This window comes from Gracilinanus agilis, chromosome 2, assembly GCF_016433145.1.
Source record: "Gracilinanus agilis isolate LMUSP501 chromosome 2, AgileGrace, whole genome shotgun sequence".
In the NCBI taxonomy this organism is placed as follows: domain Eukaryota; kingdom Metazoa; phylum Chordata; class Mammalia; order Didelphimorphia; family Didelphidae; genus Gracilinanus; species Gracilinanus agilis.
Window position 1 is genome coordinate 415556068 of NC_058131.1, and position 26967 is coordinate 415583034.

General features: G+C 35.2%; 1 protein-coding gene across 1 annotated transcript; it reads left to right on the plus strand.

The window, feature by feature from the left end:
• The first annotated feature begins 452 nt into the window (after nucleotides 1-452).
• On the plus strand, nucleotides 453-26967 carry YY1 (YY1 transcription factor). Its single transcript, XM_044664598.1, has 5 exons — nucleotides 453-672; nucleotides 16332-16494; nucleotides 22582-22642; nucleotides 24714-24872; nucleotides 25754-26967. Exons 1-5 carry the CDS (start codon nucleotides 456-458, stop codon nucleotides 25934-25936), a joined length of 783 nt encoding a protein of 260 aa, XP_044520533.1. The 5' UTR covers nucleotides 453-455; the 3' UTR covers nucleotides 25937-26967.

The window sequence follows — 26967 nt, forward strand, 5'->3', positions numbered from 1 at the left end:
GCTTGGAGTTTTGGCCCTCTGGGTCCAAGCAAGAAATAAGTCTAATCCCTCTTCAGCATTATAGCACTTCACATATTTGAAGATAGCTATCATATTTCCCCCTGGAATTTCTCATCTCCTGGCTAAACATCCCCAATTCCTTCAACTTAACTGGTCTTTATGTAACATATTCTTGAGGCCCTTTACCATCCAGGTTACCTTTTTCTGGATGTTCTTCACTTAATCATGGTCATTAAAATATGGCCCACAGAACTAAGCGGTCCTCTTGCCTGGTCTATTATAATAGCCTTACTGGTCTCCCCACCCTTTTCAATCCTTATCTTAGAAAAGATCCCTGCTAAAGTAATATATTTATAATGTGTAGGCCTGATCATTATACTCCCCTGCTCAAATCTGTTCGGTAGCTCCTTGTTCCCTTTAGGATAAAATGTAAACTTTTTTATGCTAATTTCTCAATGCTCCATAAAATGGCCCCAAGCTTAGTTTCTAGCCTTATTTCACACTATTATCCTTCATGTACTCTATGTTCCAGCCAAACTGGACTAATAGCCATTTCATGGTCTCATCTTGCCCTTTTCCACCTCTTCATTTGCACAGGCCATACCCCATGCCTGGAACAGACTCCCTCCACATCTCCGTCTGCTGAAATCCTTCTCTTCCTTCAAGACTCAGGTCTGGTTGTCAACTCCTTCCGTGAAGTCTTTCTTGTTTTCTCTACCCACCCTACCCCCGTTCCTGTCTATAGCTAGAAGTGATCTCTCCTACACACTTAACACATTTTAACTTGTATTAGCTATTAAATACAGAAATAACAGTTATTTTGTTCTCTCTCAATTTGTTCAATAAGACTGAAAATCTTATTTCCACAACTAGCATAGCTTTTTAAAAATTTTGTGATATTAATTTGAGCCACAAAGCATTTTCAACAGTAATCTTATGTTCAAGTCACTAGCAAGAAATAAGGCTTACTTTAGACATTGTCTTAAATGTTTATAAACATAAATTGATGATTGTGTATAGTGAGCATATAATTTTTGCATGGCACTGTTAGCCACTGTGGGAGATGCAAAGACATAGAACACATGGTGCCTCTCTCAGAACTTAATCTCTTTGGAGAGATAGGCTATATTAAGGTAAATAATAATACAAGAATTAACATACATATAAGAAGTCACACATGTAGTGTTAAGATTAATAGATGGTGTCCTATAAGAGTGTTGCCAGTTATTAATAGAAGCAGAAGTTAAGGTAATCCAAAAATTGCTTGATTTTGAAATGGAGTTTTGTATTTATTTGCACGTTTAAAAATTTTTTTTATTGGTGTCTTTTGCTTTTATGTCACCTTCGTTTCCGAATGCATCCTTTTTTCCTCCCCTACAAACCAATCCTTGAAACAAAGACTAATATAGAGGGGAAGTGGGAAAAGCAGTTCAGCAAAATTAACTGACAACCAAATTGAAATGTATAATACATAACCCTCACTCTTCCCCACATTTACCAAGAAGGAGAGGTAAATCTCCTCATCTCTTTTTAGGACTCAAGCTTATTGCCCAGCAGTTTCAGCTTTTGTTCTTTCCATTTATATTGTCATTATGTACATTGTTTTCCTGGTTCTTATTTTATAGAAGATCATACATAGAGTTGGAAGGAATCAAAAAAGCCATTTAGTTTCACTCTGATCAGTTCATATAGTTCTTCCCATGCTTCTCTAAATTTTTTATATTCGTTGTTTCTTAGGCCACAGTAATATTTCATTATGATCACAATTGAAATTTGTTTAACCATTGCCCAAATGATGAACATCTTAGTCACTTATTTTTTTTTTTTAGGTTAATTTCAAACTTTCCCAGAATGATTTGAACAAATTTACAAGTCCATCAACTGTTAATTTCCCTGTATTTCTGTAGACCGTCCAACATCTCCATCTTTTGTCATCTTTGACAATTTTCTATGTATGAAGTGAAAACTCAGATTTGTATTTCTCTGATTAATGACTGGGAACAATCTTTATATGGTTGTTAATAGTTTGCAATTAATTGTTTGAGAACTGTTTTTCATATCCTTTTGTTTTCAATTCATGTTAGTTTCCCATATATCTTGGATTTTAGACCCATATCAGAGATAATATTTGCACTTACATATTCTGAAATTGATTAGAATATTCCGATATTCTGGGAATTTACTTCAAATGAGAGGTATTCTTTAGAACAGTAGAGAGAAAGAGGACTGGCTCTGGAGGCAGGAAGACATGAATTCAAGTCCTGCCTCAGACTCATACTGTCTGCCCAGGAGCAAGTCATTTTTAGCTCATTATCTTCTTCCTTCAAACCTATGTCTCATTCTAACACTCTTTCTGTTAAGTATATTAACATCTTTCCAATCATGCAACTTTACAACCCCTTAGGTTTCCTCATTCTCCCTCCCATATTAGTTTTGTCATTTCTACTTTTACATAGCTTCTCTTACATATCTCATTCATTCATACGTCTTCTGCCCAGATTCAAGCCCATGTCAATTCTCACCTGAAGCAATAATTTCCATGTTAGCCAATCTCACCCTTCTCCAATCCCTCCTTGACACAAGTGTTACATTTGATAATACCAAAAGCAGGCCTTTCTACTCTATATTCAGGAGGATTTAGTGGTTCCCCTCTTGGGGGGGGAGGGGACGACAAATTTATTTGGCATAAAGCCCTTCACAGTTTCATACCTATCTTTCCAGACTAATTTCACATCACACCTCACATTCTGATTTCCCCCAAACTGGCCTACTTCTCCCTATATACATATTCCATCTCTTGATTTGTGCTTTTGCACAGAAGAAACACTATACATCAAGGCTCAGCTCAAGTGTCAGTTCCTACAAGAGTCCTTTTGGGAACTCTTCTCTCCCCACCCCCCCCCCCCACCCCCCAATCATTTATTTATTTATTTGTTGTGTTGGCTTAACTGTTCTGCATATTTTTGCACAGTAGAGTGTGAGTTCCTTGGGGCAGGGACTGTGTTCGTTTATTTGTCTTGTGTATCCCCAGTTTGCATATAAAATAGACACTTATGAAATGCTTGTTGAATGAAGTCTCTTAGACAATTCTTTACAGCTTTATTACACACAAGTTTCCTTAGGTATTGGGAGTCTCCATACTGTGAGTTCCCTACACATTTGAATCACAGATCCACATGAAAATAACTTGTAATAGGCCAGACCTGACCTTAGGGGCAAGAATGGAGATTTCCAGTTGCCAGACAGTGCAGACTGGAGGAGAGAGTTCACTCCCCAAGGAAGTTAGATTTTGATAAACAGAATGAAAAGGAAAAAGGATTTTTGGATTAAGGGTATGAGCTATGTGAAGAATACAGGGGGGGTTAAAAGGAAAATGTCAACAAAATTCAATTAAAGTTTTATCAAAGGAAATGTATAGTCCCTGTCCTCAAAACACTTAAAATCCTGAGGACAGAAATAGAATGACAGTGCTATGAGAGATTGAAGGAGAGAAAGATCACTTCTAGCAGAAGTGGAATAGGGAAGGTTTTGTGGGGAAAATGGCACCAGAACTGAGCCATGAATAAGGGATTTTTTAAATGGATTAATCTGTTTTTATACCACATTCATTTCCCCAAATGCCCCTCTTATAACAAAGAAATTAACATAAGCCAAGTCCAGTATTATGCAGTGTTTCCACACTAAGGGCTCTTTGCTTCTTCAAAGAAAGGAAGTAAGCACATTCTCATGTTTCTTTTAGAACTAACCACTGAATTTCTATTTTTTATATTAATTTTTCCATTTACATTTTTATGTATGTATTTGTTTTCATAATTTCCTTTACTTTTCCCTCATTTATGTAATCTCCTTCCATGTTATTCATATTCATTATGTTTAGTAATTGTCTATTAACATTAATGTACAACAGTTATTTAACCATTTCTTAGTTGATGTGCATCTGCTTTGTTTCCATTTCTTTGGCTACAAGAAAAAATGCTCTAAGTATTATAATTATCTCTTGCTTATTTTTTGTGATGAAAGGATTTTAACAGGTGGAAATTGGGAGAGAGTCCGTTTCAGATAGGGAAGGTTTATAAATAAAGGAATAGAAGTTTTTTTTAATTTGGAAGAGACTTTAGAGATCTAGTCAAATCTACTCATTTCGCAGAGGAAGAAATGGAAACAAAGTATGAGATCATCATTTGGGGAATGGCTGGAGAAATTGTATCTGATTATAAGGAGATTTTATTGCATATGAAGAATTCAGACATAAATAGGAAGATCTGTATAATCTTATAAAAGATAACCATAACAATATCAATAGCATTGAAACACTTTAGAACTTCAATGTGGTGATCAATTATGATGTCAAAGATCATGTTCAGAACTGGAAGATAACCTTAAAGGCAGTCCAATCTTCTGATCTACTCTGCCCTGCTTATAAATGACGAACTCTGACTCAGAGATTAGGTAACCAACCCAGAGTAATGCCATGAGTAGCCAAGGTGTTACTGTTGATGAGATAGGTCTCCTTCTTTTGTGGCCTATTGGTACAAAATGAGGCATAAATTTTCAGACAATTGTTAATATGTTAGTTTTATTTTTCTTGACTATACTTATTTATCAAAGAGGAGGGGCATCTAAATAATAGTGGTACCAATAAAAGTTGCATCGAAGCATTTTTTTTCTGCTAAGGGGAGGCCCCAAAGAAATTGTTTGATTCATTTGAGATCTCACACTAAATAGTAGAGCTCTTAATTTTAGGTATTTTGGTGCTTTTTCACTATATTCACAGTAATTGGAAAGAGAATAAGAATAAGGGAAAGAAAGCATATCCAGTTTGGCTAGAGCATGGTGATGAAGGAGTAAGACCAGAAAGCTATTTGGGAACTAAATTGTGCAGGGCCAGGTTAAGAAGGATACACTTTTATTGGGTGGAGGTCATCATTAAAGAGGTCTGAGCAGGTGAGTGACATTCACCTTCTGCTTTATAGGAAGATGGTGTGACAGCATGTAGAGGTTATTTTAGGGGTATGATGCCAGGAGTAATTTTGTTAAGATATAAGGGTGTTGACTGGGGAAAAGGAAGAAGATAGATTGTGGTGAGTAACTTCATGAATGTGGAAAAGCACAATAGATGTTCTGGTTTCAATATGGAAATGATGAAAATTAGAAATGGATTGTCCATTTATGCCTACTATTTTCATCCTACCTTTTTTTTTCTTCAATAATTTCATTGACTATTGGTAGTTTGGGCAACAGATTAAAATATGCTACTGATGAGGTCATATACAAAAAACAGTTTATCACTTCAGGCCATAAATGGAGTCAACCCTATTGTATTCCCTATCTCAAAAAATGTAACAGTATGTATGAGTTCATGAATATCCAGCAACCTTGTTACAGGGCTCAAAGTACATGTCCTGTGGTAGAGGACAGAGTTTGTTCCATGCTAAACTTCATTGCCGTGGATCCAAAAGTTAGCTAAATGAGCTTCCACTAGCAATACAATTAATGTGAGAATTTATCCATTTAAACGTGTGTCTGGTTCCAGCAGTACAAGGGTCCTCAATATGTCTATTTTAATCCACAGTGTGGTATAGTAGAAATGTTAGGCTCAGAATCAATGTTTTTGTTCAAGTGCTGACTCCAAACACACTTAACTGAGATCATGGGCAATTCACATCAGCATACTCTAGTTTACTTGTGTAAAATAACAGTTCTTGTACCTTCATAGTTATTAAGGCAAGTATTTTGTAGACCATAGAGAACCATATAAATACAATCTGCTTTTATCTCCTAATTTGATTATCATTTCCTCTTTGCCATCACTGAAAAATTAAAATTTTCAGTCTTTGTTGCCAGCCATAAAACTAGGAGAAGGCAAATGTTTGAGTCATACTGGCTTCTTAATTTGTTTGACTGACTGCAAAAGTGAATCAAAAGGAAAATTTTGTTTATTTACTCTATCCCAAGTTTGTCATGTTTTTTGAAGCTATGTGCTATTGTCTAATCTTTGGATTGGAGTCCTAGAATTTAGAGATAAAAAGACATGGAGATTATTTTAGTACACCTTTCATTTTATCAATTAAGAACCTGTGGCAAGAGAGGTTAAATGGCTTGCCTCAAAGTCATTACAAGTAGTAATACAGGTATTACTGTAAAATACTAACCAGGATTGTAGTGAGAAAGAAGCAATATAGGTACTTGAAATCCATTCTACCCTTCAACTCATACAACAAATATCTAAAAAGAATGTCAGACTTGGTAGTAATCAGGAATTCTATGGCAAGTCATCCTTAGCTCAAATAAAAAGTTCCAACTACTGGCAAGTGATCAGGGTGGGAACCTTGCAACAGAGAAAGTCTAGGATCATAGACTCTGCCCAGAGACCCTAGCTGGGCACTGGAGTTACCTGGAGCAGATCCCTGGAAGAATAACTAAATCTCTACACACCTCACCCCCAAAAAGGGGGAAGGTGATAGAGCTGTGATCAGAAAAGGAATCGCTGAAAAACAAACCTTAAAAAGAGATGATTCCAGAGGGCCTAAAAGCAAACCTCAAAGGAAAATATATTTGGCCACAAAGACTGATTTGAATTCCTGGAAGATATGATGCAAGAGCTATAAATGAATTTTAATATAAGTGAAATAAGAGCTTTGGAGGAGACTTGGGGAAAGAATCAACAGCTTAGCACACAGAAGGCTCAAAACCTTACCCCCAAATAACAGACTCCCTGAAAATTAAAATGGATCAAGCAGAATTATTCCATAAATTAATAAGAAAGATTAAAATCAAAAGACTAAAAAAGCAGAAATGGAAGGCATATCTTGGCAAAAACAACTGACCTGGAAAACATCTGCAAGAAAAGATAACTTAAGAAATATTGTACTACCAAAAGGCTGTGAGCAAAAGAAAAAGGGAAGAGTCTAGGTATATTTCAAAAATTATGAAAGAAAGAACCCAGATTTCTTAGAAAACCCCTAGGCCAAGTGAAAATAGATTACAACTGTAATGTCCTGATAGAAATCACAGTATCCAGAGATTCCCAAATCAAATTTAAAAATACCAGAAGCAACTAGGGGGGAAAAAGTTTACTAAGGAGCCACAGTCTACACAAGATTTAGCAGCTGTCCTTGTAAAAGAACAGAAAACATGGAATAAGCTATTCCCCAAAAAAGTTGAAATATAAAGGCACAGTAATTACAATAATAGCTAAAGTTTATATAGCATTTAAGTGTCAGGCACTGTACTAAGTTAAGTGCCTTACAATTATTCATTTGATTCTCACAATGCTAGAAGACTGCTATTACACTCATTTTACAAAGGAAAACTGAGGAAACTGCCACAAACAGGGTTCAGTGACTTGTCCAAAGTCACAAAGTTAGTTTCCAAGGCTGGATTTCAACTTTGATCTTCCTGACTACAGGCTTGACGCACTCTCCTGCACCACCTAGTTTGCAACCAAGAATAAATTATCTAGAATTTTTTGGTGTGATCCTTCAATGGAAAATGAATCTTAAATGAGAGGACTTCTAAGGCATTTCTAATGTTAAAGACTTGAGTAAACTAGTAGTAATTAAGTTGAGTAGAAACTTTAAGTACAAATACACTGAGAATAAAAAGAAATAATAAATGATAAATGCTAGCAAGCAATCAGAAAAGACTTGTTAGACCCAAGTGCTTGCATTCTAATGAAGATAATACAAGCATAATCTGAGAGTTAGGAGAAGTCATGGGGTTAGACTGGGAGTGAATTTTTCATGTTTTTATCTTAAAATAAGAGGAGAGGGGTAAAGGATACAATGGGGGAAGAAATTTATCTCACATGACTGGAAAGAGTACAAGTAGAAGTCTATATAAAGAAGCAGATGTCACAAACATCACTTTGAGTGATGTAAAAGTAAAATGAAAAGAAATTAGAATAATTTATACTATTAAAAATAATTCTAAAGGACTCAAAAAATCTATTGAATGATCAACTGTGATTCCAGAGGCCCATGATTAAGAATGCTGCCCACCTCCTGATAGAAAAGTGATAAATAAGCAGAGTGAAATTTGCATTTTTGGACATAACCAATGCAGGCATTTATTTTGCTGGACTGTGCACATTTTTTGCAGTGATTTTGTTTTTCATTGTGTCAAGGTTGTTAACAAAAATAACTTCTCTTTAAGTGTCTGCCTAGAAATAATTAATTCAGGTTATTTATTACTCTTTATTATATGATTTCTTTAAAGGGGACTAAATTTGAATAAGAAAAAAAATTGCAGATTCTTAGCCTTAGTTGTCCAAGAACTTCATGTTCCATAGCAAAGTGTTTCATTGGAAGTGGAGTAAGTTTGCAATCATCAATCAGTAGAGTTGAAAGAAAATTTTTGAAACTAATACAAACCCATTCAAAATAAAGTGGATAGATGCAAATGAAGCAGAATGGGGATAGGTAGAAGACTAGGAAATGTAGTTTGACTGTGACTTAGAAAATCTTTAAATGGGAGGCAGCTGGGTAGCTCAGTGGATTGAAAGCCAGGCCTAGAGACAGGAGGTCCTAGGTTCAAATGTGGCCTCAGACCCTTCATAGCTATGTGACCTGGGGCAAGTCACTTAACCCCCATTGCCTAGCCCTTAACACTCTTCTGCCTTGGAACCAATACATAGTATTGGTTCTAAGGAGGAAGATATGGGTTGTTTAAAAAAGAAAATCTTTAAATGGTTTGTTAGCATGGTATATTGGGATAAAGACCTAGGTGTTCAAATCCCGATGCTATAGGTTTAACATAGACAAATTATTTAATCTTCCCATGTCTCGATTTCTTTATCTGTAAAATGAGGAATCTGGTTTAGATGACCTCTTTAGGTCCCTTCCATATCTAAAACATCTGGTAGACTTTATCATATCTTATTTAACATTTTTACTATTAAAGAGTTAATTATAAACTATTGGGATGTTAGGTAAAAACACACACGTGTGTGTGTGTGTGTGTGTGTGTGTGTGTGTGTGTGTGTGCAAGTAAGTAAGTAAGTAAGTAAGTAAGTAAGTAAAACTTTTCTTAAACCTTTACCTTCTATCTTAGAATCAACACCAGGTATATCTGTTCTAAGGGAGAAGAGCTGTTAATGGCTGGATAGGGGGTGGGGGTGGTAAATGACTTCCTCAGAGGGTAACCTAGCTAGAGAAGTATCTTGAGGTCACATTTGAACACAGGATCTCCTGTCTCTAGACTTGGCTTTCAATCCAATAGGGCAGCTCACCAGCTAATTGACTAAATAAAGCCAATATGTTTTGTCAACAGGTACAAGTTATTATTGACTTTTGAGTGAATGAATGGCTGGTTCAAAGTTTAATATCAAATAAGTACACTTTTGGCAAACAAGTAAGCACCTGCTATTCCATAAGCAAAGTACAATGCTAGGTTACAAAGATGATGAAGACTGGCCTTTCATCATCATTTTTTTCTCTTTTAAAGTTTTATTGGTGCCTTTTGATCCAATCATTTCTGAATATACACGTTGAGCCCTCCCTTGCAACAAAGGAAGCCAAAACCAGCAAATCTATCTATTTATAGTGTATAAGATGTCCACAGATATCTAATGGAAGAAAAAATGTGCAGATAGATAGTTATAACTGCACTTTCCTTTTTATAAAGAGAAGAATGATAGGAAAAAATAAAGATTTAAGGATGAAGAGATCTCTTCATAGAGATGGTAATACTTGAATCTTGGGATATTAAAAGAATGTATTATTATATATTGCCTTAGTTTACAAAGCACTTTTATACATCTTTACAATATACCCCTATAGACAATTATGAGAGACTTATAAGAAAGAATGCTATCCACATCTAGAGAAAGAACTGTGGGTGTAGAAATGCAGAAGAAAAACTTGATTTATCACTTGTTTATGTGGATATATGATTTGGGGTTTTGGTTTTAAAAGATTATTACAAAAATGAATGATATGGAAATAGATTTTGAGTGATAATACATGTATAACCCAGTGGAATTGCTTGTCAGCTCTGGGAGGGGGAAGTGAAAAGGGGGGAAGGAGACAGCATGAATCATGAAACCACAGGAATATATATATATATATATATTTTTTTTTTTTTTTTTAAATCTTACCTTCCGTCTTAGAGTCAATACTGTGTATTGGCTCCAAGGCAGAAAGAAGAGGGCTAGGCAATGGGGGTCAAGTGACTTGCCCAGGGTCACACCACTAGGAAGTGTCTGAGGTCAAATTTGAACCTAGGACCTCCCATCTCTAGGCCTGGCTCTCAATCCACTGAGATGCCTCCTGGAAAAATATTTAAAAAAACAAAACAAAACAATATACCTCTGTATAGGTACCATGTAATACAAATTAACTGGGTCAAAGTAAAATAATTAAATTTGTTGACATAAAAACCTTACAACTTATTAAATCTTTTTAAAATGTAATATTTCACTGCAATAAATTCCTTTACATGATTTGACACTCAGTTCACAAGATTTTTATTTAATTAATTCATCATCAAACTACACTTTTATTATGGATACAGTGCTGTCAAAGAACGTTTTATCACCATCTCAGGTAAATTTCTTAACATTTCATGATGTGTGGGGCATGAATAAAGTCATCTATCTTTGTTGGGAACTTCTGTAACAATTCTGTTTCTCAGTATATCAGCATATTTTATCAGTTTATTATTCAGTGGGGATAAAATTTTTGAGCCCATTGGGAACAATAAATGCCCCAAACCTTTCTTTGATATGGATAACTTATCATCTGAAGATGCCAAGCTTATGCAGGTTCACCTAGATGACTTCTGACCATATTTTTGTTAGGGCTTTGCATGAAAAACTTTCATTTTTTTATGTTTTAAGTTAAAATTTTTTGTTCTTTACTATTCCGTCTTTGTATTGTGTTATAAGTATTTTTTTTCTGCTTCTTAGTGCTCTTCTAACTTCAAGAAGTCTACACCCCACTGGAGAGGAATCAGTAATAACTGCTCCATCTGCCCAGTCTTTCTGAATCTCTTTGCTTATTTCCTGAGGATTAGACTTTTTTGCAACAATAGTTTTTCAGTGCTTGGTACTTAACCATAGGCCTTTCTGCTTCCAAGCAACTGATCATATTTGATTATGGGTTTGAATGATACTTGAAACACTTGACTTCTCCACACCATTCTTGATAAGTCATTGAAATGTGGTATTTAAGAGCTGTATAACTTGCATGTTTCGTTGGAATTCTATAAAAAACAGAATTAACGGCAACAGAAAATGAGCATTGAAATTTGTATGGCACAATGTTTAGCCCTCAGAATGACCAAAAACTAATAAAAGGTAGAGAAATATGTTAATTCAAGTTCATCTGGTCAAAATCAGGTGATCCGAATCAGCATGATGACAGTAGATTATTGCTGTCACACAAAAAACCCCATATCCGAATTATTGCTTGTCCCTTGTAATTTGCACGCCATCATAGTTACTGGTAGGTATTAGAGGATGGAGTTAAAGATTCAGCCTATCATTTCATTGGTGTTGGCAACTCCTAGGTCAGAAAAACATAACAGTGCATATAATCTTTAAAACTTAGTGTCTTAGACAGCTTTCCCCACCCACACACCCCTAAAAAAATTATGATTCTCATGTGATATCAGAGATGGGACTTGAACTCAAGTTGTCCTGGCTTTTTTTTTTTTTTTTTTAATGTCTGGTTCTTTTTTCCTCTATGCCTTGCTGCTTCTCAGTGCAGGTAATATCTTTATTTTAGGGACTAGAAAAAGTTGTGATAGGCTGTCATTTTAGTGTTTGAAGTGGGATTGAAGACAGGTATTTCTGACTAGTCAGGAGACAGTACATTTCTAAGCTGGAGAGATGTGAACAAAGGAATAGAGACAGGTGAGCAATGCAGAAACAAGGTTGTGAGAGTAGTCTAGTTTAACTGGACTGGATCGTATCAGAAATCAGGAAAGGTAGGTTTGGATCAAATTGTGAAGGGCTTCAAAAGCCAGGATCAAGGTTGAAGGTTGAAGGAGTAACTCATTGAAGACATTGGGGGTGGGAGGATCATTTAGGGATCCAAGGGTAACCTTAGCAAAGCGTCTCTTATGGGTGGGGAGCAGGGGGGTAGTGTTTAATACCTTTTGCAGTAGCTTTGTAATTGTTTTTTCCTGCCTCAAATCTGTCCCTTTTCCCACTTTTTCCGACCCAGTAGTTACCCCCTGGCAGCAAAGTGATTCTTATTAAAGCTTAAGAATCTCACCAATAGCTCTTTTTTTGCATCTAGGACCAAATACAAAGTCTGCTTTTCCAGGTTTATTACATATTACTTCTTTTCAGTCACCCAGTAGTCCAGCCAAACAGACCTATACCTTGAGGGCAGGGACTCTGTACTTCATTTAGATAATTAAAAGATTGCTCCTTATCAGTGAGAACCCATTGAAGGTTAACATAAATTTGTAATGAACTCAGTTGGCTCCATAGAGGGGCTAAAGATTATCCAGAATTTCAGACCAAAGTTTTCTACCTTGTCTCTGCTTTTTAATAGTTGGAAGCACTTTATTAGGCTTTATCACTTTAGTTCTCTGAGCTAAATTTCCAAATCTTATGGATCCAATTTGTGCATGCATTTTTAGTGCTGTCATTAGTACAAACTTTTTTTGGTAGTAGAATTTTTTTCATCTATGGCCTTGGCATAGCCATTGTATAGAAAGGTAATAAAGTACTCAAATGAACCTTGTAGTCTTATTACTGTAGATTGCATTCCTTTTGATAATTCTAATCAAATCTTATCCATGTCTGGTGAAAGAATTTTATCACCAAATAATCTAATTTAGTCCCTTTTGGCTGTGCTTTTTTCTGTGAATTTGTGTAGCTTTCAAGTTTTATGTATGTATCATTTAGAAGTGCTTCATTATTTTAATCTTTTACCCTGATAATAGTAATATCTATTATTTCATTTCATATTTATTAAACCTCAAATGCAAATCCTATTTTTTTCTAAATCTTCAATTCTAAGAACTGCTTATGAATTTATGAACTAGAATATGTAAAATAGTATGTTTCTCTTAACAATATATACAACATATTAGTAAATCTCATGTTCACTTTGGGAGGTTGTTAATTAGAAAGAAAAAATAAATTATATCAAGAATAATTTGGAATTTTATGATTGACCATATTATGAACCTAAATTAATCTTAAAGCTACTTGGAGTTTAAGCAATTTTAGACAAATGTCTCTATCCTGTTGTTATATACCTGATGAAGAAGTCATTTTTTTTCCCTTGGTAACTAGTTCCTTTTTTTTAACATCTATCTGGAAATATCAAGTAAAAAAGCATCAGTGCTACCACTTAATCAAATTTTCTTCCCCGGAACCCATATTAGATATCCAGTTAAGTCCTTCCTTAGTCTTTTCTGGATCAAATTATCCAGGTTCTTATTTTCTCAAAGGTGGCAAAAATTTATATATTGCCCTATGACTACTTATAAAAGCACTTCTCATTTTTAATGATTTGTGGTAGAACGAAACACGTTACCACTCCTTATACATAAGAAAAACTGAGGTGGTTGCGGCAGCTTATACCGTTTAGTCCATTTCTATTCATTTTAGTGACTCAACTTTTGACTGTCCATTTCTTCCATATCCACTTACAAGATTTGAACTTGTGATGAGAGTTTGATTACTTGGGAAGTGCTAAGAATAAGATTTATTGTACTATTCTTTTCCAACAATGCAATGTAGGCTCTTCTTGCCCATGAGCCAGTTTTGTTGGGGGATCAGGCAGTTGAGAGAGAGAAGCAAATAAGAGATAGGAGTTGTCTAAAGAAAATTAGCTACCTCTTCCCCAAATTCAACAGTAAGCAAGTATCTTGTATGTGATATGAGTAGAGGGTTATTAGATAGCCATTGCCCAGGCTTTTTCTACCTCACACTCAGACTCCTCCCCCAAATTTGGGCTTAGGATGCAAGTAGTAGATTTTTCTCCTAGCTGTAGTCATCCTTAATAGAAACTAAAACTAATATTTAATTTCTTTGGCATATACCAAATATTTTGCTATGGGGCTTAGAATGAGGTAAAAATTAGTTGGATAAAGAAGATACCAAAAAATAACATTCTGAACTATTACCTAATATTAAAGAATTTTCCTATAAACTACTTCATGCATTGGAAACATCATAGAAAGAGCTTTTAGAGACACCTAAGTTCATATTTAAGGCGTATTTTACTTAATTTTGGTCAACATATTTAACCTTTCTCATTTTTCTTATCTGTATAATGGTAATAATAATAATAATAATGGCTTCTACATTCCTCTTGAAAAGTTTTTAAAACCTTAATATAATATAAATAGAAAATTATTAGTTATACTTTTAACTCTTTGAATAAGCAATTTTTTATGTGGGAATATATCTACTCAACCTAATATTCTTAATTTGTGGTCCCTGGCAACAAAAGAACAAACTTGGAGTTGCATACATGTTTTAGTATAAGCCAGATCAAAAGTCTGAGGGAAATCATTTTTATGGTGAAAAATTGCTTTACTGAGGAAAGGAGATTTTCTAAGCTAAAGGATTTGAAAGAAAATACCACTAGGTTAGAGAAAAATATTCTAGGAAAAGGGAGCACAAAAATAGGGTACATGGTCAAGGAATTGTTTATGAATAGTTTATTATTGATGGTAGCCTATAGAATTCATGAAGAGAAAGCTTAAAAGAGTAACTTAGAACTGGATTTTTATTTGTTTTGATTGGCAGGCTAAATTGTGTGGGGGGGGGGTCCCCTCTGTAGAGAATAGAAGTCATTGATGTTTTCTACTAATCATGTAAGTATTCAATTATTTTGGTAGCTATGTGAAAGATGTGTTGACAGGTATGAGACTTAATGGGGAGGGGAAGCTTTTTAGATGTTGTGATCTCTAGATAAAGACTAAAGTGAGGGGGGGGGCGGTAGGATTTGAGAGAGTTTTCACAATTAGACATAAGTTGGGGGGGGAGGTGTCGAAATAACTGAGGTTTTAAGCCTGGGATTGTAAGGATAATGCCACAACTGAAAGAGAAGTTAGGAGGGACTAGTTTGGGGTCAGAGAAGTTCAAAAAATTTGTGAATATGCATCCTGTGGAGGATAATTGAGAGAGGCTAGCTTAGCTGGAGTAGATCCCCTGTGGTTATATCCTGTTTTAGCAGACTTAACTTTCCACTAATTCCAAAATAAAAGAGCTCTTTGGAAGATACAGAAGTCATCATTGGATTGGCTGGATAGGATGAGACCACATTCTAGGTAGAGAGCCTTTGGGAGGTGGGTTTATCATTTTCTTAACAAAGGCATTATAGGTCATGGTAGACACAGAGAATGCCTTGAAGCCAGGAAGTCTTGAGTCTGATCTTTGATATGTATTGACTTTGTGATCCTAGGCAGTCACTGAACTTTGCAGTCCTCTTGGTAACTTTCTAAAACTCAGAGCTATTGATCTAAGTTGACAGAGTTCTCTATAATCAATGAAATCACAAATCCAGTTTTTTTATCCCTTTGTTTTTTAAACAGAAGTGGCTATACTACAGCTTTTGCTCTGAAGATTATTAAGGAAAGCTTTTTCTTGTAGAATTTAAAAGAAACTTGCAATTACTTTCCAGGTAGGAGAGGGAAAAAGATTTCTGGTAGATTTTACAAAACTCATATGACTGGATGTAGGAAATAATGGGAAGGAAAAGCTGGTTTGTATTTTGAATGTGTTGGGTTTGAACTTATTTATGGCATGATAGTCCACATGCAGGTTTCTTACAAGCAGTTGATTATAGGCTGAGATACACTAAGTAAAAAAGGAAGAGAGCCTTCCTTCACCATTCCTAAGCCTGATATGTGTCAAAGACTAAAATATGATTTAAATAGTAGTCATTTATGTATATATCACTCCCATTCTCTCTCTGCTATCAGTCATTTCTTAGGTATCTATAAGCTTCTTGAGGGCAGAGACTGTTAACTGACTGATCTTTACATCCCACACAGTTGTTGCTACAGTGCCTTATGTGTGATCATAAATTATCTTTAAAAGGTTGAGAAGACTTAGTAATAGGAAAACTTAAAGGAGAAGGGGGAGGAGCATCATAAACGAGAGGTAGATATTTTAACATCTGTATGTTTAGCAGTCATTAAAAATGAAGGCTGTTGGGTGGGGGAGGGGGTTGTGGAAAAATCATTTTAAAAAACAGGGTGGGAGGAAGTAGTAAGATTTCATTATAGGAAAAGGATGACTACAAGAGGTTAATAGAAAGTCTAGGTTGCTGGTTGCTTTAACTTTTAAGAAGTTAAAGCAATTTTAACTGAATTGCACATTTTTATAAATACTAGGATAATCTCATAATGTGTTTCAGATGATAAAAAAGATATTGACCATGAAACAGTGGTGGAAGAACAGATCATTGGAGAAAATTCACCTCCTGATTATTCTGAGTACATGACAGGCAAGAAACTTCCTCCTGGAGGAATACCTGGCATTGACCTCTCAGATCCTAAACAACTGGCTGAATTTGCTAGGTAAGTCACAAGAAATGTCTCACTTCCTTCCTTTTTTTTTTTTTTTTTTTAATTTTTTATTTTTAAGAAAATATTCTTAGATTTTGGCCAGCCCCTTATGTTACTGTGCCTTATAGTCATTGTGGTTGTATAATTTTACTAGGGAAACTTGGAAAACAACAGTGGTCAGTTATATTTTAAGCAGATGTGCTAATGTCTGTGGCAGCATTTTGGATCCTCGGAGACAGTAGAATAGAGAAAATATGATTAATTTTAGGTTTTGATAGTGGCTGCATTTGAATTAAAACAATTTTTATTTGTCATCTCTTAAATTTCTCCCAAATCCCTTACCACATCAACTCTGCTGATTTAATTCTGAATTTTGAAAAGTATACCAGACTAGGGCTTAGAAGTCTTGGATTATAGTCCTATATCTGTTGACTGTGATTTGGGGAAGTTATTTAGCCATTTTGTGCCTTAGTAAGCCATTAGTTAAATTCAAGGATGTTCTGGTTAGATCAGTAAGCAGGCAATAGCCTCCTCTCAAACAAACACAAGCAGTTGACTAGGAATAACTGGTGAAAGGGTATACAAAAGAGTTTGCCTCAGACAATAGTTATGTAACTCTGGGCTTATCACAACACCTCCCAGCCTCAGTCTCCTTACCTATAAAATGTGGATAATAGTATCTGCTTCTCGGGGTTCTTGTGAGGATCAAATTTCATATCTGTAAAACACTTTGCAAATCTTAAACATTCTATAAAGGGTATTTAGGAAGTAATATTATGTGTGGAAGCAATACTGATATTTGGAGTTAAGGCCTAATCTCTGAAAGTCTCTCAACTTCAGTTTCAAATGAAGACAATAACTTATCATACTTACCTGAAAGGATTGTCATGAGACAATCTTAAGTATGTGCTTTGTAAACTTTTAAAGGGTGCATACATGTGTTTTTACTACTTAACTGTGGGGTAGGCTGTGGGAAGCAAGAAGGCATAATATAGAGTCAGGTTATTTGAACCTCAAAGTTAATATCAGAGCCCATTAGCCTTTACTGTGGTTAAGTGATACTCTTTAGCACTTTCATCCCAGTGAATTGGTGACTAAACTTTGACTAATTGATGATTAGGGGAACTAGAAAGTACTGTTGTTTTTACCTTATGGTAATATGCCTCTTTGATTCTTTCTACAAGCATCATCAGGTAAGTTGAACTGGCTTACCTTAAATACAGTATCTTGCAGGAAAATACTATTGAAGAGCATTAGTGTAGTATGTACTAAAGTGCACATGGTTTCTTTGTTGGGCATTCTACAAGTATTTCTCTTGTTCCCTATCATGACAGTAGGTATGTATAAAACAAGTTTAAAGCTTTTCAAATTGTAAAGACATTACCTGAAAGCTTTTTCTTTTAAGTTTTTTTTTTGTTGTGTTTTGTTTTGTTTTGTTTTTTAAAGAAAGAGGCTACTATATTTGTACTATATTAGTTTATGGAACCTTCCTTAATACACCTCATTAAACATGATCATCCCCTCTGGGGAATTCAACATAGCTCTTGGTTATATATGTGGGTTTTTTTGGTGTGGTTTTTTTTTTTTCTGCCTTAAGTTATAAACTGAGGCTAATCTTATTAATCTATATCTCCCCAAGCACCTAGGATTTGTTTATGGTAATAGCTTAATAAATTTTTGTTGGACTATTGAATGAATCATTAGTATGTAAATTGTACTTATGTATTAGAATTATCTTAGATGCATACTAAAACAGTTGGTAATACTATTGGTTATAGGAAGCAGTTACTAATTGATTCAGGTCAGTTAGTGAATAAAGACTCCTTGTTTACAGCTTTAGATTCTAATTCAGGGGTCACCCTTATTAACTAGCATGGGGATAAGAGATAGCCAAAATTTGGAATTGTGCTATTGATGGCTGTGAGGGGGGAAATTGTGAGCTTTTAAGAGATCTAATATGGTATAGTAATAATTCCTCACATTTCTGAAACATTTTACAACTTACAAATTGGCTTTCCCCTTAAAATAATTCGTGGGAAGGCAGAGCAAATATCCATTTTACAGATGGGGAAACTGAGACACAAAATGGTCAATCAACTAATCTATTAGGTAACAGAACTAGTACCCAAAAAAATCTTCTGATTTTAAACCTGTTGCTCTAAATCAGTATAACACCCTTGAGGATGTATGAAGATATCCGATCAGCAATAGAGAATAGCACTGATGATTGAGTTGCTGCCTTTGGGCAAAATTTCCAGACAGTATATTTATTTAGGCCTATTCCACCTCCCCTTTCCACCCCATCCTCCATCTCTGCCACCTGCTGTGTAGTGCCTTTGTGCTTCGGCACACCATGTTGCTTTCCATAAACTACCCATGCTCCAAAATTGTCTTTTGTTTTTTGAGTGGAGTTGAGGGGAAATGGGGGGGAGCGGGGTGTTGTACTTAAAACTCCTTCTTCAAGCCAAAAAGAAAGTAGTTAAATGATCTAATTAAAAGTAATTCATATTAAGAAGTTTATCATCAATAGGCAAGTTGGAAGGGAGAAGAGTTTAAAATTTTTCAGAAGTATTAGTGAATTTTCTGGCCTTTGGTTCAGCCCTAATTTAGTTTAAGTAATTTGAATATGTCAAATACAGACCCTACCTACTTCATAAAGTTCATAAGATCAGGTGTGAGTGTTTGAGGATAAGCTGTTAATTAAGGGCAAGGACCCACTAATTAAGCATATGTTTCACTACATATTTTGGTTTCTAGAATGATTTGATAATTAGGATCTTTATCAAATATTTCATCAAAACCAATGCTTGTATAAGATAGTGTTAAGTTCTACAAGGGCTCTTGTCCTACTAAAATGGTCCAAAGACCCCAAAATGCTTAGAATCTCAGAGTGAGGAGGGATCTTAGAAGCCATCCAATATGTAAGCTTGACAGCAAATGCTACAACTTTTATCTTTTGTTGTATCTCTGATATCTTGCTTCTAATAGGCATTTAATAATTGCTTTGTTGGATTGAATCTAGCCCAATACATAATCTGAAACATGAATCATTTGACATCCCCAGAGATGGCCTACTACCTTTGCTTAGAAGACCTCCAGTATTTCAGAACTTGCTGTATCAAAAGGCAGCCCATTATACTTCTAGGCATTTCAGAGTCTTGGGAAGACCTTTAGTGTTAAAAATCCAATTTCCTATGTAATCTATCCATTGTTCCTATTTGTCCCTTTAAGTAAGTAGAATGAAGCTGGGTTCAATGAGACTGTGACAGCATAATCAAAGACATTGAATAGGAATGTTCCCACTAACTCTTCATTCCCTTCCCAGGCTTGAACATCTCCCAGTTTCTGATTTCACAAGACCTGGTTTGCCAATTGCTTTTCTAGAAATAATCAAAAATCCATCTTATTCTTCCCTCTATTTGAAGGGCAAATGATTAAAAAATATTCATTTTCATTTCAAGGAAATGGCCATTTTTCCCTAACCAGAATATCTTTCTAAAATGCCTTCTCATGATATTGTGCCACTTAGATTGCTGCAGAAATTTGTAGTATAAATTAAGCTAGTTATATTTCCTTGGCCCTAAAATGGCAATCTCTGCAACTTTAGCTGTGTTTCAAGAAGTGGACTTTCCTAACCAGCAGTGCATACAATTTCATAGAGAAATGTTGAATTTTGAGCTGGCTTTAAAAAAATTCTGGTTTTTGGTCTTCCCTTCCCCAATTTTAGATATCAGATTATGGTTCTAGGAAATAAATATCTTTGTTCTTCTCTCTCAACCTCAGCTATCTAGGTGATAATAGTATGTACTTCCAAATAATTCTGAGTGATTATTCCCAAGGAGAATATTGGGGATATTCCCCAAGCACCTACCAAGTTTGAATTTTATTCCTGATATGTACTTTTAATTGCTTCCTGGGTAGTTAGGAAAAGATCCTTCATCAAAACTTTGGAAACAAGTAGAAATTCTGGGTGGGGTTACATGATTTGAATCTTCATTCCAATCAGGTTTTTTTTGTTTGTTTGTGGGGGGGTTTTTTGGTTTTTGGTTTTTTTACCCTTTTTGTCCTTGTCCTAGTAACAACTCTTAAGACAGAAGGGCAAAAGTTAGGCACTCAGTGACTTACCACAGGATCACACAACTCCAAAAATGTCTAGGGTCAAATTTAAACCCAGGTTCTCCCAACTCTAAGCCTGGTGCACTGTCCACTGAGCCTGCTACCTAGCTGCTATTAGAGCATTTAAAAAAATTAAAAATCTCCCCGTTTCAGAAAATATTTCTTTTTTTCTCCAACAGATTTTAAAAGAAAATCTCAGCTAAGCTCTTAGTTTTTATTCTGTCCTCAGGATGTTTTGTTTTTATTTACTATGATGCTTTTAGAACCACATTTCTGTGCAAATTCAAGGACACATTTTTAAAATATATTTCATACTAAGGCAAGTCTGGAATCAACCTCCAGATGGAGTAGAATTACCAAACTATCATACATCTTATATCTATTAGATTTGCATACAAACCTAGACCTAGACGTTTATGGATCTTTTGTTAGGGAACCAAACTGAGTACAAAAACAAAACTTAGAAAGAATTTGTTAATTAATGATGGTTTATGATAATCCAGTTATCAGGACTGCCATTTCCTTAAAGATACCTACCTGTATCTCACCTGTTGGTAAGGTGGAAAATATGTAAGTATACAGTAGTCCCTACTAGGGTAGATTAGACTACTACAGCATCCAAGAACTTGTCTAATTTATTTCCTTTCTACTCTACATAGATCCTAAGGGAGAAATTAAAGGGAAGGTTTTTTGACATCCTTGCCAAAAGACCAAGTTTTAGGTCAGAGAAAATGCCAGGTAAGTCAGAGGATAATTTAGGGTCAGAAATCAAAAATTTGAGTGTACTTTCTTCCTACACTTCCAAAGGAGACCATGGTGATCCTTCGATTTCTTTGTTTCTCTAACTCATTTGACAATAAGAATCCCCAGTTAACAGTTGATTTTGAGTTTGGAAGTTCAATATTGTATTTACAAAATTGACCTGCTATATCACCTCCACCAAGGCTTTTATTATTAGCATAGTATTGCGTGTATGGAGTAAGTAGAAAGAGCAATGGATTTAGTCAGACCCAATTTTTGAGGCCTTGTTCTACCATGTAACTGAGCAAATCTATTCCCTTCTCAGGACCTCTTTCCTATCTACAAAAATAGGAATAGTAACACTTGCACTGACAGGGAAAAGGCACTTTATAAGTAAACTATAGATGGCAGTGTGGAAATAAGAACTTGTTTCCTTGTTTTTTTTTTTTTCCTAATCCCATACTTCTTTCCAGTTTTGCCTGCTAACCTAAGATTTATAGCAGAAAGTCAGGACTAAGGAAAATTTCTTTACTCCATAAAGTACTGAAGGCTATGATCCTCTTTTGTCAGAAGTTAGATTTCCTTCTATTCTGGTTATAAGATTTGACTTACTTATTTTGACTTATTATTTGACTTTGTTTACTTGTAGAGATAATAGAAGTGAAAATCTAGCCTATTATAATTTACTTTATAGTGTTTGACTTTAGTAGCCTATTAAAATTAGTTACCTAATGTGTTTCAAGAGGTGTGTGATCAGGATGGTAAAGAGACTAGGAACTATACCATGGGAATCAGCTAAAGGAACTGACAATGTTTAGTTTGAAAAAGAGAAGACTTGGGAAGAAATGATCATTATCTTTCTTACATAGTCATATTGAAAGAGAAATTATACTTATCCTGCTGACTCAAGGACAGAATGAGGAGCAAAGAGTTGAAGCTGCTGTGAGACATATTTTGACTCCATATAGATTAAATCCAAACTTCAAACCATTATATCTAACAAAAAGTAGAATGAGCTGCCTTACTTAGTGGGTAGTGAGTTGTCTTACCACTGGAGGTCTCATCAAGGATGTTGTTAGCAATTTCTGTCCAGGTTGGACTAGGTGTCTTCTGAGGCCCTCCTACTCTGAGATATGATAGTTCTATGATTTTTATATTAGGATAACATTTCAGGGAATATGATTTATTTCAGTTGAGTCTACCCACTCCTGCAAATGCCTGTGTCTCTCTCTCTTTTGTAAGAATGAAGCCAAGAAAAATTAAAGAAGATGATGCTCCAAGAACAATAGCTTGCCCTCATAAAGTAAGTAATGCTAGGGGATTATGGGAGTTTGGTGATAAACTGTCATTAACTGTAGAATGTTGATTATAGAATAGAATTTACATTTTTCCTTCTTCCTATTGACAACACATTGTCCTTAGAGTTCTTTTTTTAAAATAAGGAGATTTTATGTATCTCGGAATTAGATGTGTTCTTTTTGATACAGTCCTGACTCTTTTCCTAAAAGGACATTTTAGTCAAAGTAGGCTACATTGTATTCCTGATCCTTTATTACTATTATTTTGAGTGGTTTTCCTTTAAGCATTTTATCAACATTTAGAAATTAATCAAATGGCACTAACCCAATATTTATTTTTCCTTCAAAGTCCTGATGAATTCCCGAGACACTGGGACTGTTCTTTCTAGGCTCCATGATTGTCAGTAAATGATCACAATCTTTCTTCACTGGGGAGGCATGAACCTCTTGGCTAAGTTAGTCTCATAGGACAGACAAAGAGTCTGATACCAGACATGTAATCAAAGCCTTTTTAGCTTGAAGGTAGGGCCTGCCCAAAGTTAATTCTCTTCTGTCATATCCTTTGAAAACTTAGGGTCAAATCCATGCCTCAATAAGTCACTAGAGAAGGATGTATCAATAGCATATAGCATAACTTTTCCAGTTGCATGTTATTTCTGATGTAATTAGGGACCTGTTCTTAACTAAAATATGAATAATCTCATTGAGGTGACTGAATTTTTTTAGCTTATGACTTATAAGAAAGGTGAATGATGCAAATTAGAAAATTTAAAACTTCTGAGGAGAAGTCTAAATTTTGAGTTAGATGTAGAAGTTGATGATGGGATTGATAAATAAAAAGACAAAGAAGGTCATGGGATAGGGAGTGGATGTGTACATTTAGCGCAGGCAAAATCATGAATTATATAATGCAGTGTTTGCAGCTTACGTTTCCCAATCTGATTTCATTGAATTGATATTGAGATTTTTAAGTGGGAAAGGACTTCCATTTGAGACCAGAAATAAAAGTAGAATTTAAAATAGTGATGCTGTGTTTCTATCATCTCATTTCTTCCAAAGATTTTTAAAGCTCTAATTTCTCAAATCGCTACTTTAGTAGCCAAGATGAAATGACTTTGGTTCCTCCAAACCCCCAACCTCAACTCTGCTCACCATCTACCACCCTTTTTGTCTGGGAACTGTGTAATGGTTATTTATTCTGTCCTTCTATCATGCTTTTTTTCTTTTTCTTTTTCTTTTTCTTCATTTTTCAAACCACTCCATTATTTGGCAACAACTGCAGAAGAAATTGTTATTGACACGCTTCTTAAGCACCACATATCCATCAACCTCAACCTGCATTGCATTGGTAGTCAATTTGTCTGCTTCTCTCTGTTCCCCGTGTCTCACAGAATCAATTTCTTCTGTAGTTGCCATTCCTTGGAGACCCTCTTGCTTCTTTCTCTGTCAAGAAGGGGAAAGAGGCAAAGAGAGAAGAAAGAGGGAAGTAGGAGATGGAGAATGACAGACCATACTTGCACCAAAGACTATGGGGCCCACCAAAGGTAGTGGTGGACTGCCATCATTTTAACTCCATTTCTTTATCAATGCTTCTTTCTATTAATACTTTTTGTGGACAGCAGATTTGGGAGAGACAAGAAAGTAGACTAGATAGAAAATCAATCAGGAGACCAGGGTTCCTGTCCCTTTTCTGCCAGAGCTGAGCCCATATTGCCTTGAGCAGGTCACTTCCCTCCTCTGGGCCCCAGTTTCCTCATTTGTAAAGCAAAAGAGTTAAATTGTGCATGATAACCTTTTTGGTCTCTTAACATTCTGTGATTTTATCTTGAAATGTTTACCACATTTACCATTAGACTAGATCATAAGTTTTTGAAACTATCTTTGTAAAGTTTTATTTTAATTTTTAAGTAATGTAAGAACTGCGGGTTGGAAAAAGTGAGCAGACTTTTGAGGGGAATTTTATGTTATGCTGGTGGTTTTTTTTTTTTTAAGGTGACAGCAGTGAATATTCTAATAGGATTTGAATAGTTAAAGAATTTGAGGCAAAAATAATTAAGTTTTTCTCTCTGCTTTAAGGGATGCACAAAGATGTTCAGGGATAACTCTGCCATGAGAAAACATCTGCACACCCATGGTCCTAGAGTCCACGTATGTGCAGAATGTGGAAAGGCTTTTGTTGAGAGTTCAAAACTAAAACGGCATCAACTGGTTCATACTGGAGAGAAGCCCTTTCAGGTATAACCACTTCTTTCTTCTGTCTGCATTGTATAATAGTAAATGGGCTAAATGATAGCATCATGAGCATATTATATATATTCTGAAATATAAACCAATTGAGCCATGGTGTTTCGTTTTGTCTAAGCACTTAGTTACTTTAGTTTTTTCCTTTTGGCTCCATATGTAGTTAGTTCACTTACATTTAGCCAGGTATTTGGGGAAAGAATTGCTAGGGGAAAAAATGGCAATCTTCTGTGAAAGGACATCTATTTTTGTCTTTGTGCTATGGTTTAGGAATATTTAACAGTTATTCAAGATGTTTTTTGAAGAATTCTTTTCTGGGATGTTTCTTACTAGGATTATGATAAATTATATGTGGTTAATTAACCAAGTGCGGGCATATTATTTGTATACCTTTGTATATTGATCTGTAATAATAAGCCTAATTTTCATTTCCTTGAGGTTATCCTTTATTCAGAACTTAGTATATAATAAATACATTGATGAATGCACCTTGGAGTAAAAGTCAGGATTTTAATCCCTTTTGAGATTCCAGTGTAGAAATCTTTTTTAAACTGCTGAGGAATTTGGTATCATTTAGCTCAGGGAGCTAAGGATAAGTAATTCAGTAAGACGCCTGCCAGCTTGTCAGATATTCAAACTGTTTGTTTTGAATTAACATTCAGATTGCTACCTGTACACAATTACAAAACAGTTTAGCATGATCTCCATTCAAGGGATCACTAGAGAAGTAGCTCTGTAGTGGGCTATAGAAGTATCTGATTTCCTTAAGGGCAAGTAAGCCACCCCTAGATAGGAGCAGGATTTTTGCTATCCCATCTCCCAGGTAACTGTCAAAGTTGCTGAACAGTTTTGATGTGTGGTCTTTCCTCTGACAGTGCACGTTCGAAGGCTGTGGGAAGCGCTTTTCACTGGACTTCAATTTACGCACACATGTGCGAATTCATACTGGAGACAGGCCCTATGTGTGCCCCTTCGACGGCTGTAATAAGAAGTTTGCTCAGTCAACTAACCTGAAATCTCACATCTTAACACATGCTAAGGCCAAAAACAACCAGTGAAAAGAAGAGAGAAGAATGTTCTCGAACTCGAGAAGCATCTTACAGGAGTATGAGTGGAAATAAATATGCCTCTCCTTTGTATATTGTTTCTAGGAAAGAATTTTAAAAAAAAATTGAATCCTACACACCTAAAGGACATGTTTTGATAAAGTAGTAAAAATAAAAACAAAAAAACAAAAAAAACAAAAAAAACAAAAAAAAAACTTTTAAGATGACATTGCTAAGATGCTCTATCTTGCTCTGTAGCCCAGTTTCAAGAACACGGTGTTTTGTAAAGTGCAGCCCCAATAGGAGGCTAATTCATGAACTTGCATCAAAAAGACAATTCTTTATACGACAGTGCTAAAAAAATTGGACTTCTTTTCACATTCTTATAAATATGAAGCTCACCTGTTGCTTACAATTTTTTTAATTTTGTATTTTCCAAGTGTGCATATTGTACACTTCTTGGGGATATGCTTAGTAATGCTATGTGTGATTTTTTCCGGAGGTTGATAACTTTGCTTGCAGTAGATTTTCTTTAAAAGAATGGGCAGTTACATGCATACTTCAAAAGTATTTTCCTGTAAAAAAAAAAGTTATATAGGTTTTGTTTGCTATCTTAATTTTGGTTGTATTCTTTGATGTTAACACATTTTGTATAATTGTATCGTATAGCTGTATTGAAATCATGTAGTATCAAATATTAGATGTGATTTAATAGTGTTAATCAATTTAAACCCATTTTAGTCACTTTTTTTGGAAAAATACTGCCAGATGCCGATGTTCCGTGTAATTTCTCTTTGCCTGTTCAGTTACAGAAAGTGGTGCTCAGTTGTAGAATGTATTGTACAGGCATTGACTTTTTATTAACACCCAGTATGTACATCCCATGTAATAGAAAGGGCAACAATAAAATAGTGGTCCTAAAGAAAGAATATGGCAGAAAATGATCTGTAAGCACAGTCTTATTTTTTTTTTGTTGTCCAGAATAATTCTTCTTGAGCCTCCCAGAAATTAGAAGCTAAATAAAGCTACTCAAGTTTCCTTTA

Excerpts from the sequence above, each read along its gene's own strand:
- YY1 (XM_044664598.1), top strand. The coding sequence starts at position 456 with ATGCTCCATAAAATGGCCCCAAGCTTAGTTTCTAGCCTTATTTCACAC. Across the intron at positions 673-16,331 it reads TCTCTTCCTTCAAGACTCAG|ATGATAAAAAAGATATTGAC; the intron begins GTCTGGTTGTCA and ends AATGTGTTTCAG. Across the intron at positions 16,495-22,581 it reads CAACTGGCTGAATTTGCTAG|AATGAAGCCAAGAAAAATTA; the intron begins GTAAGTCACAAG and ends CTCTTTTGTAAG.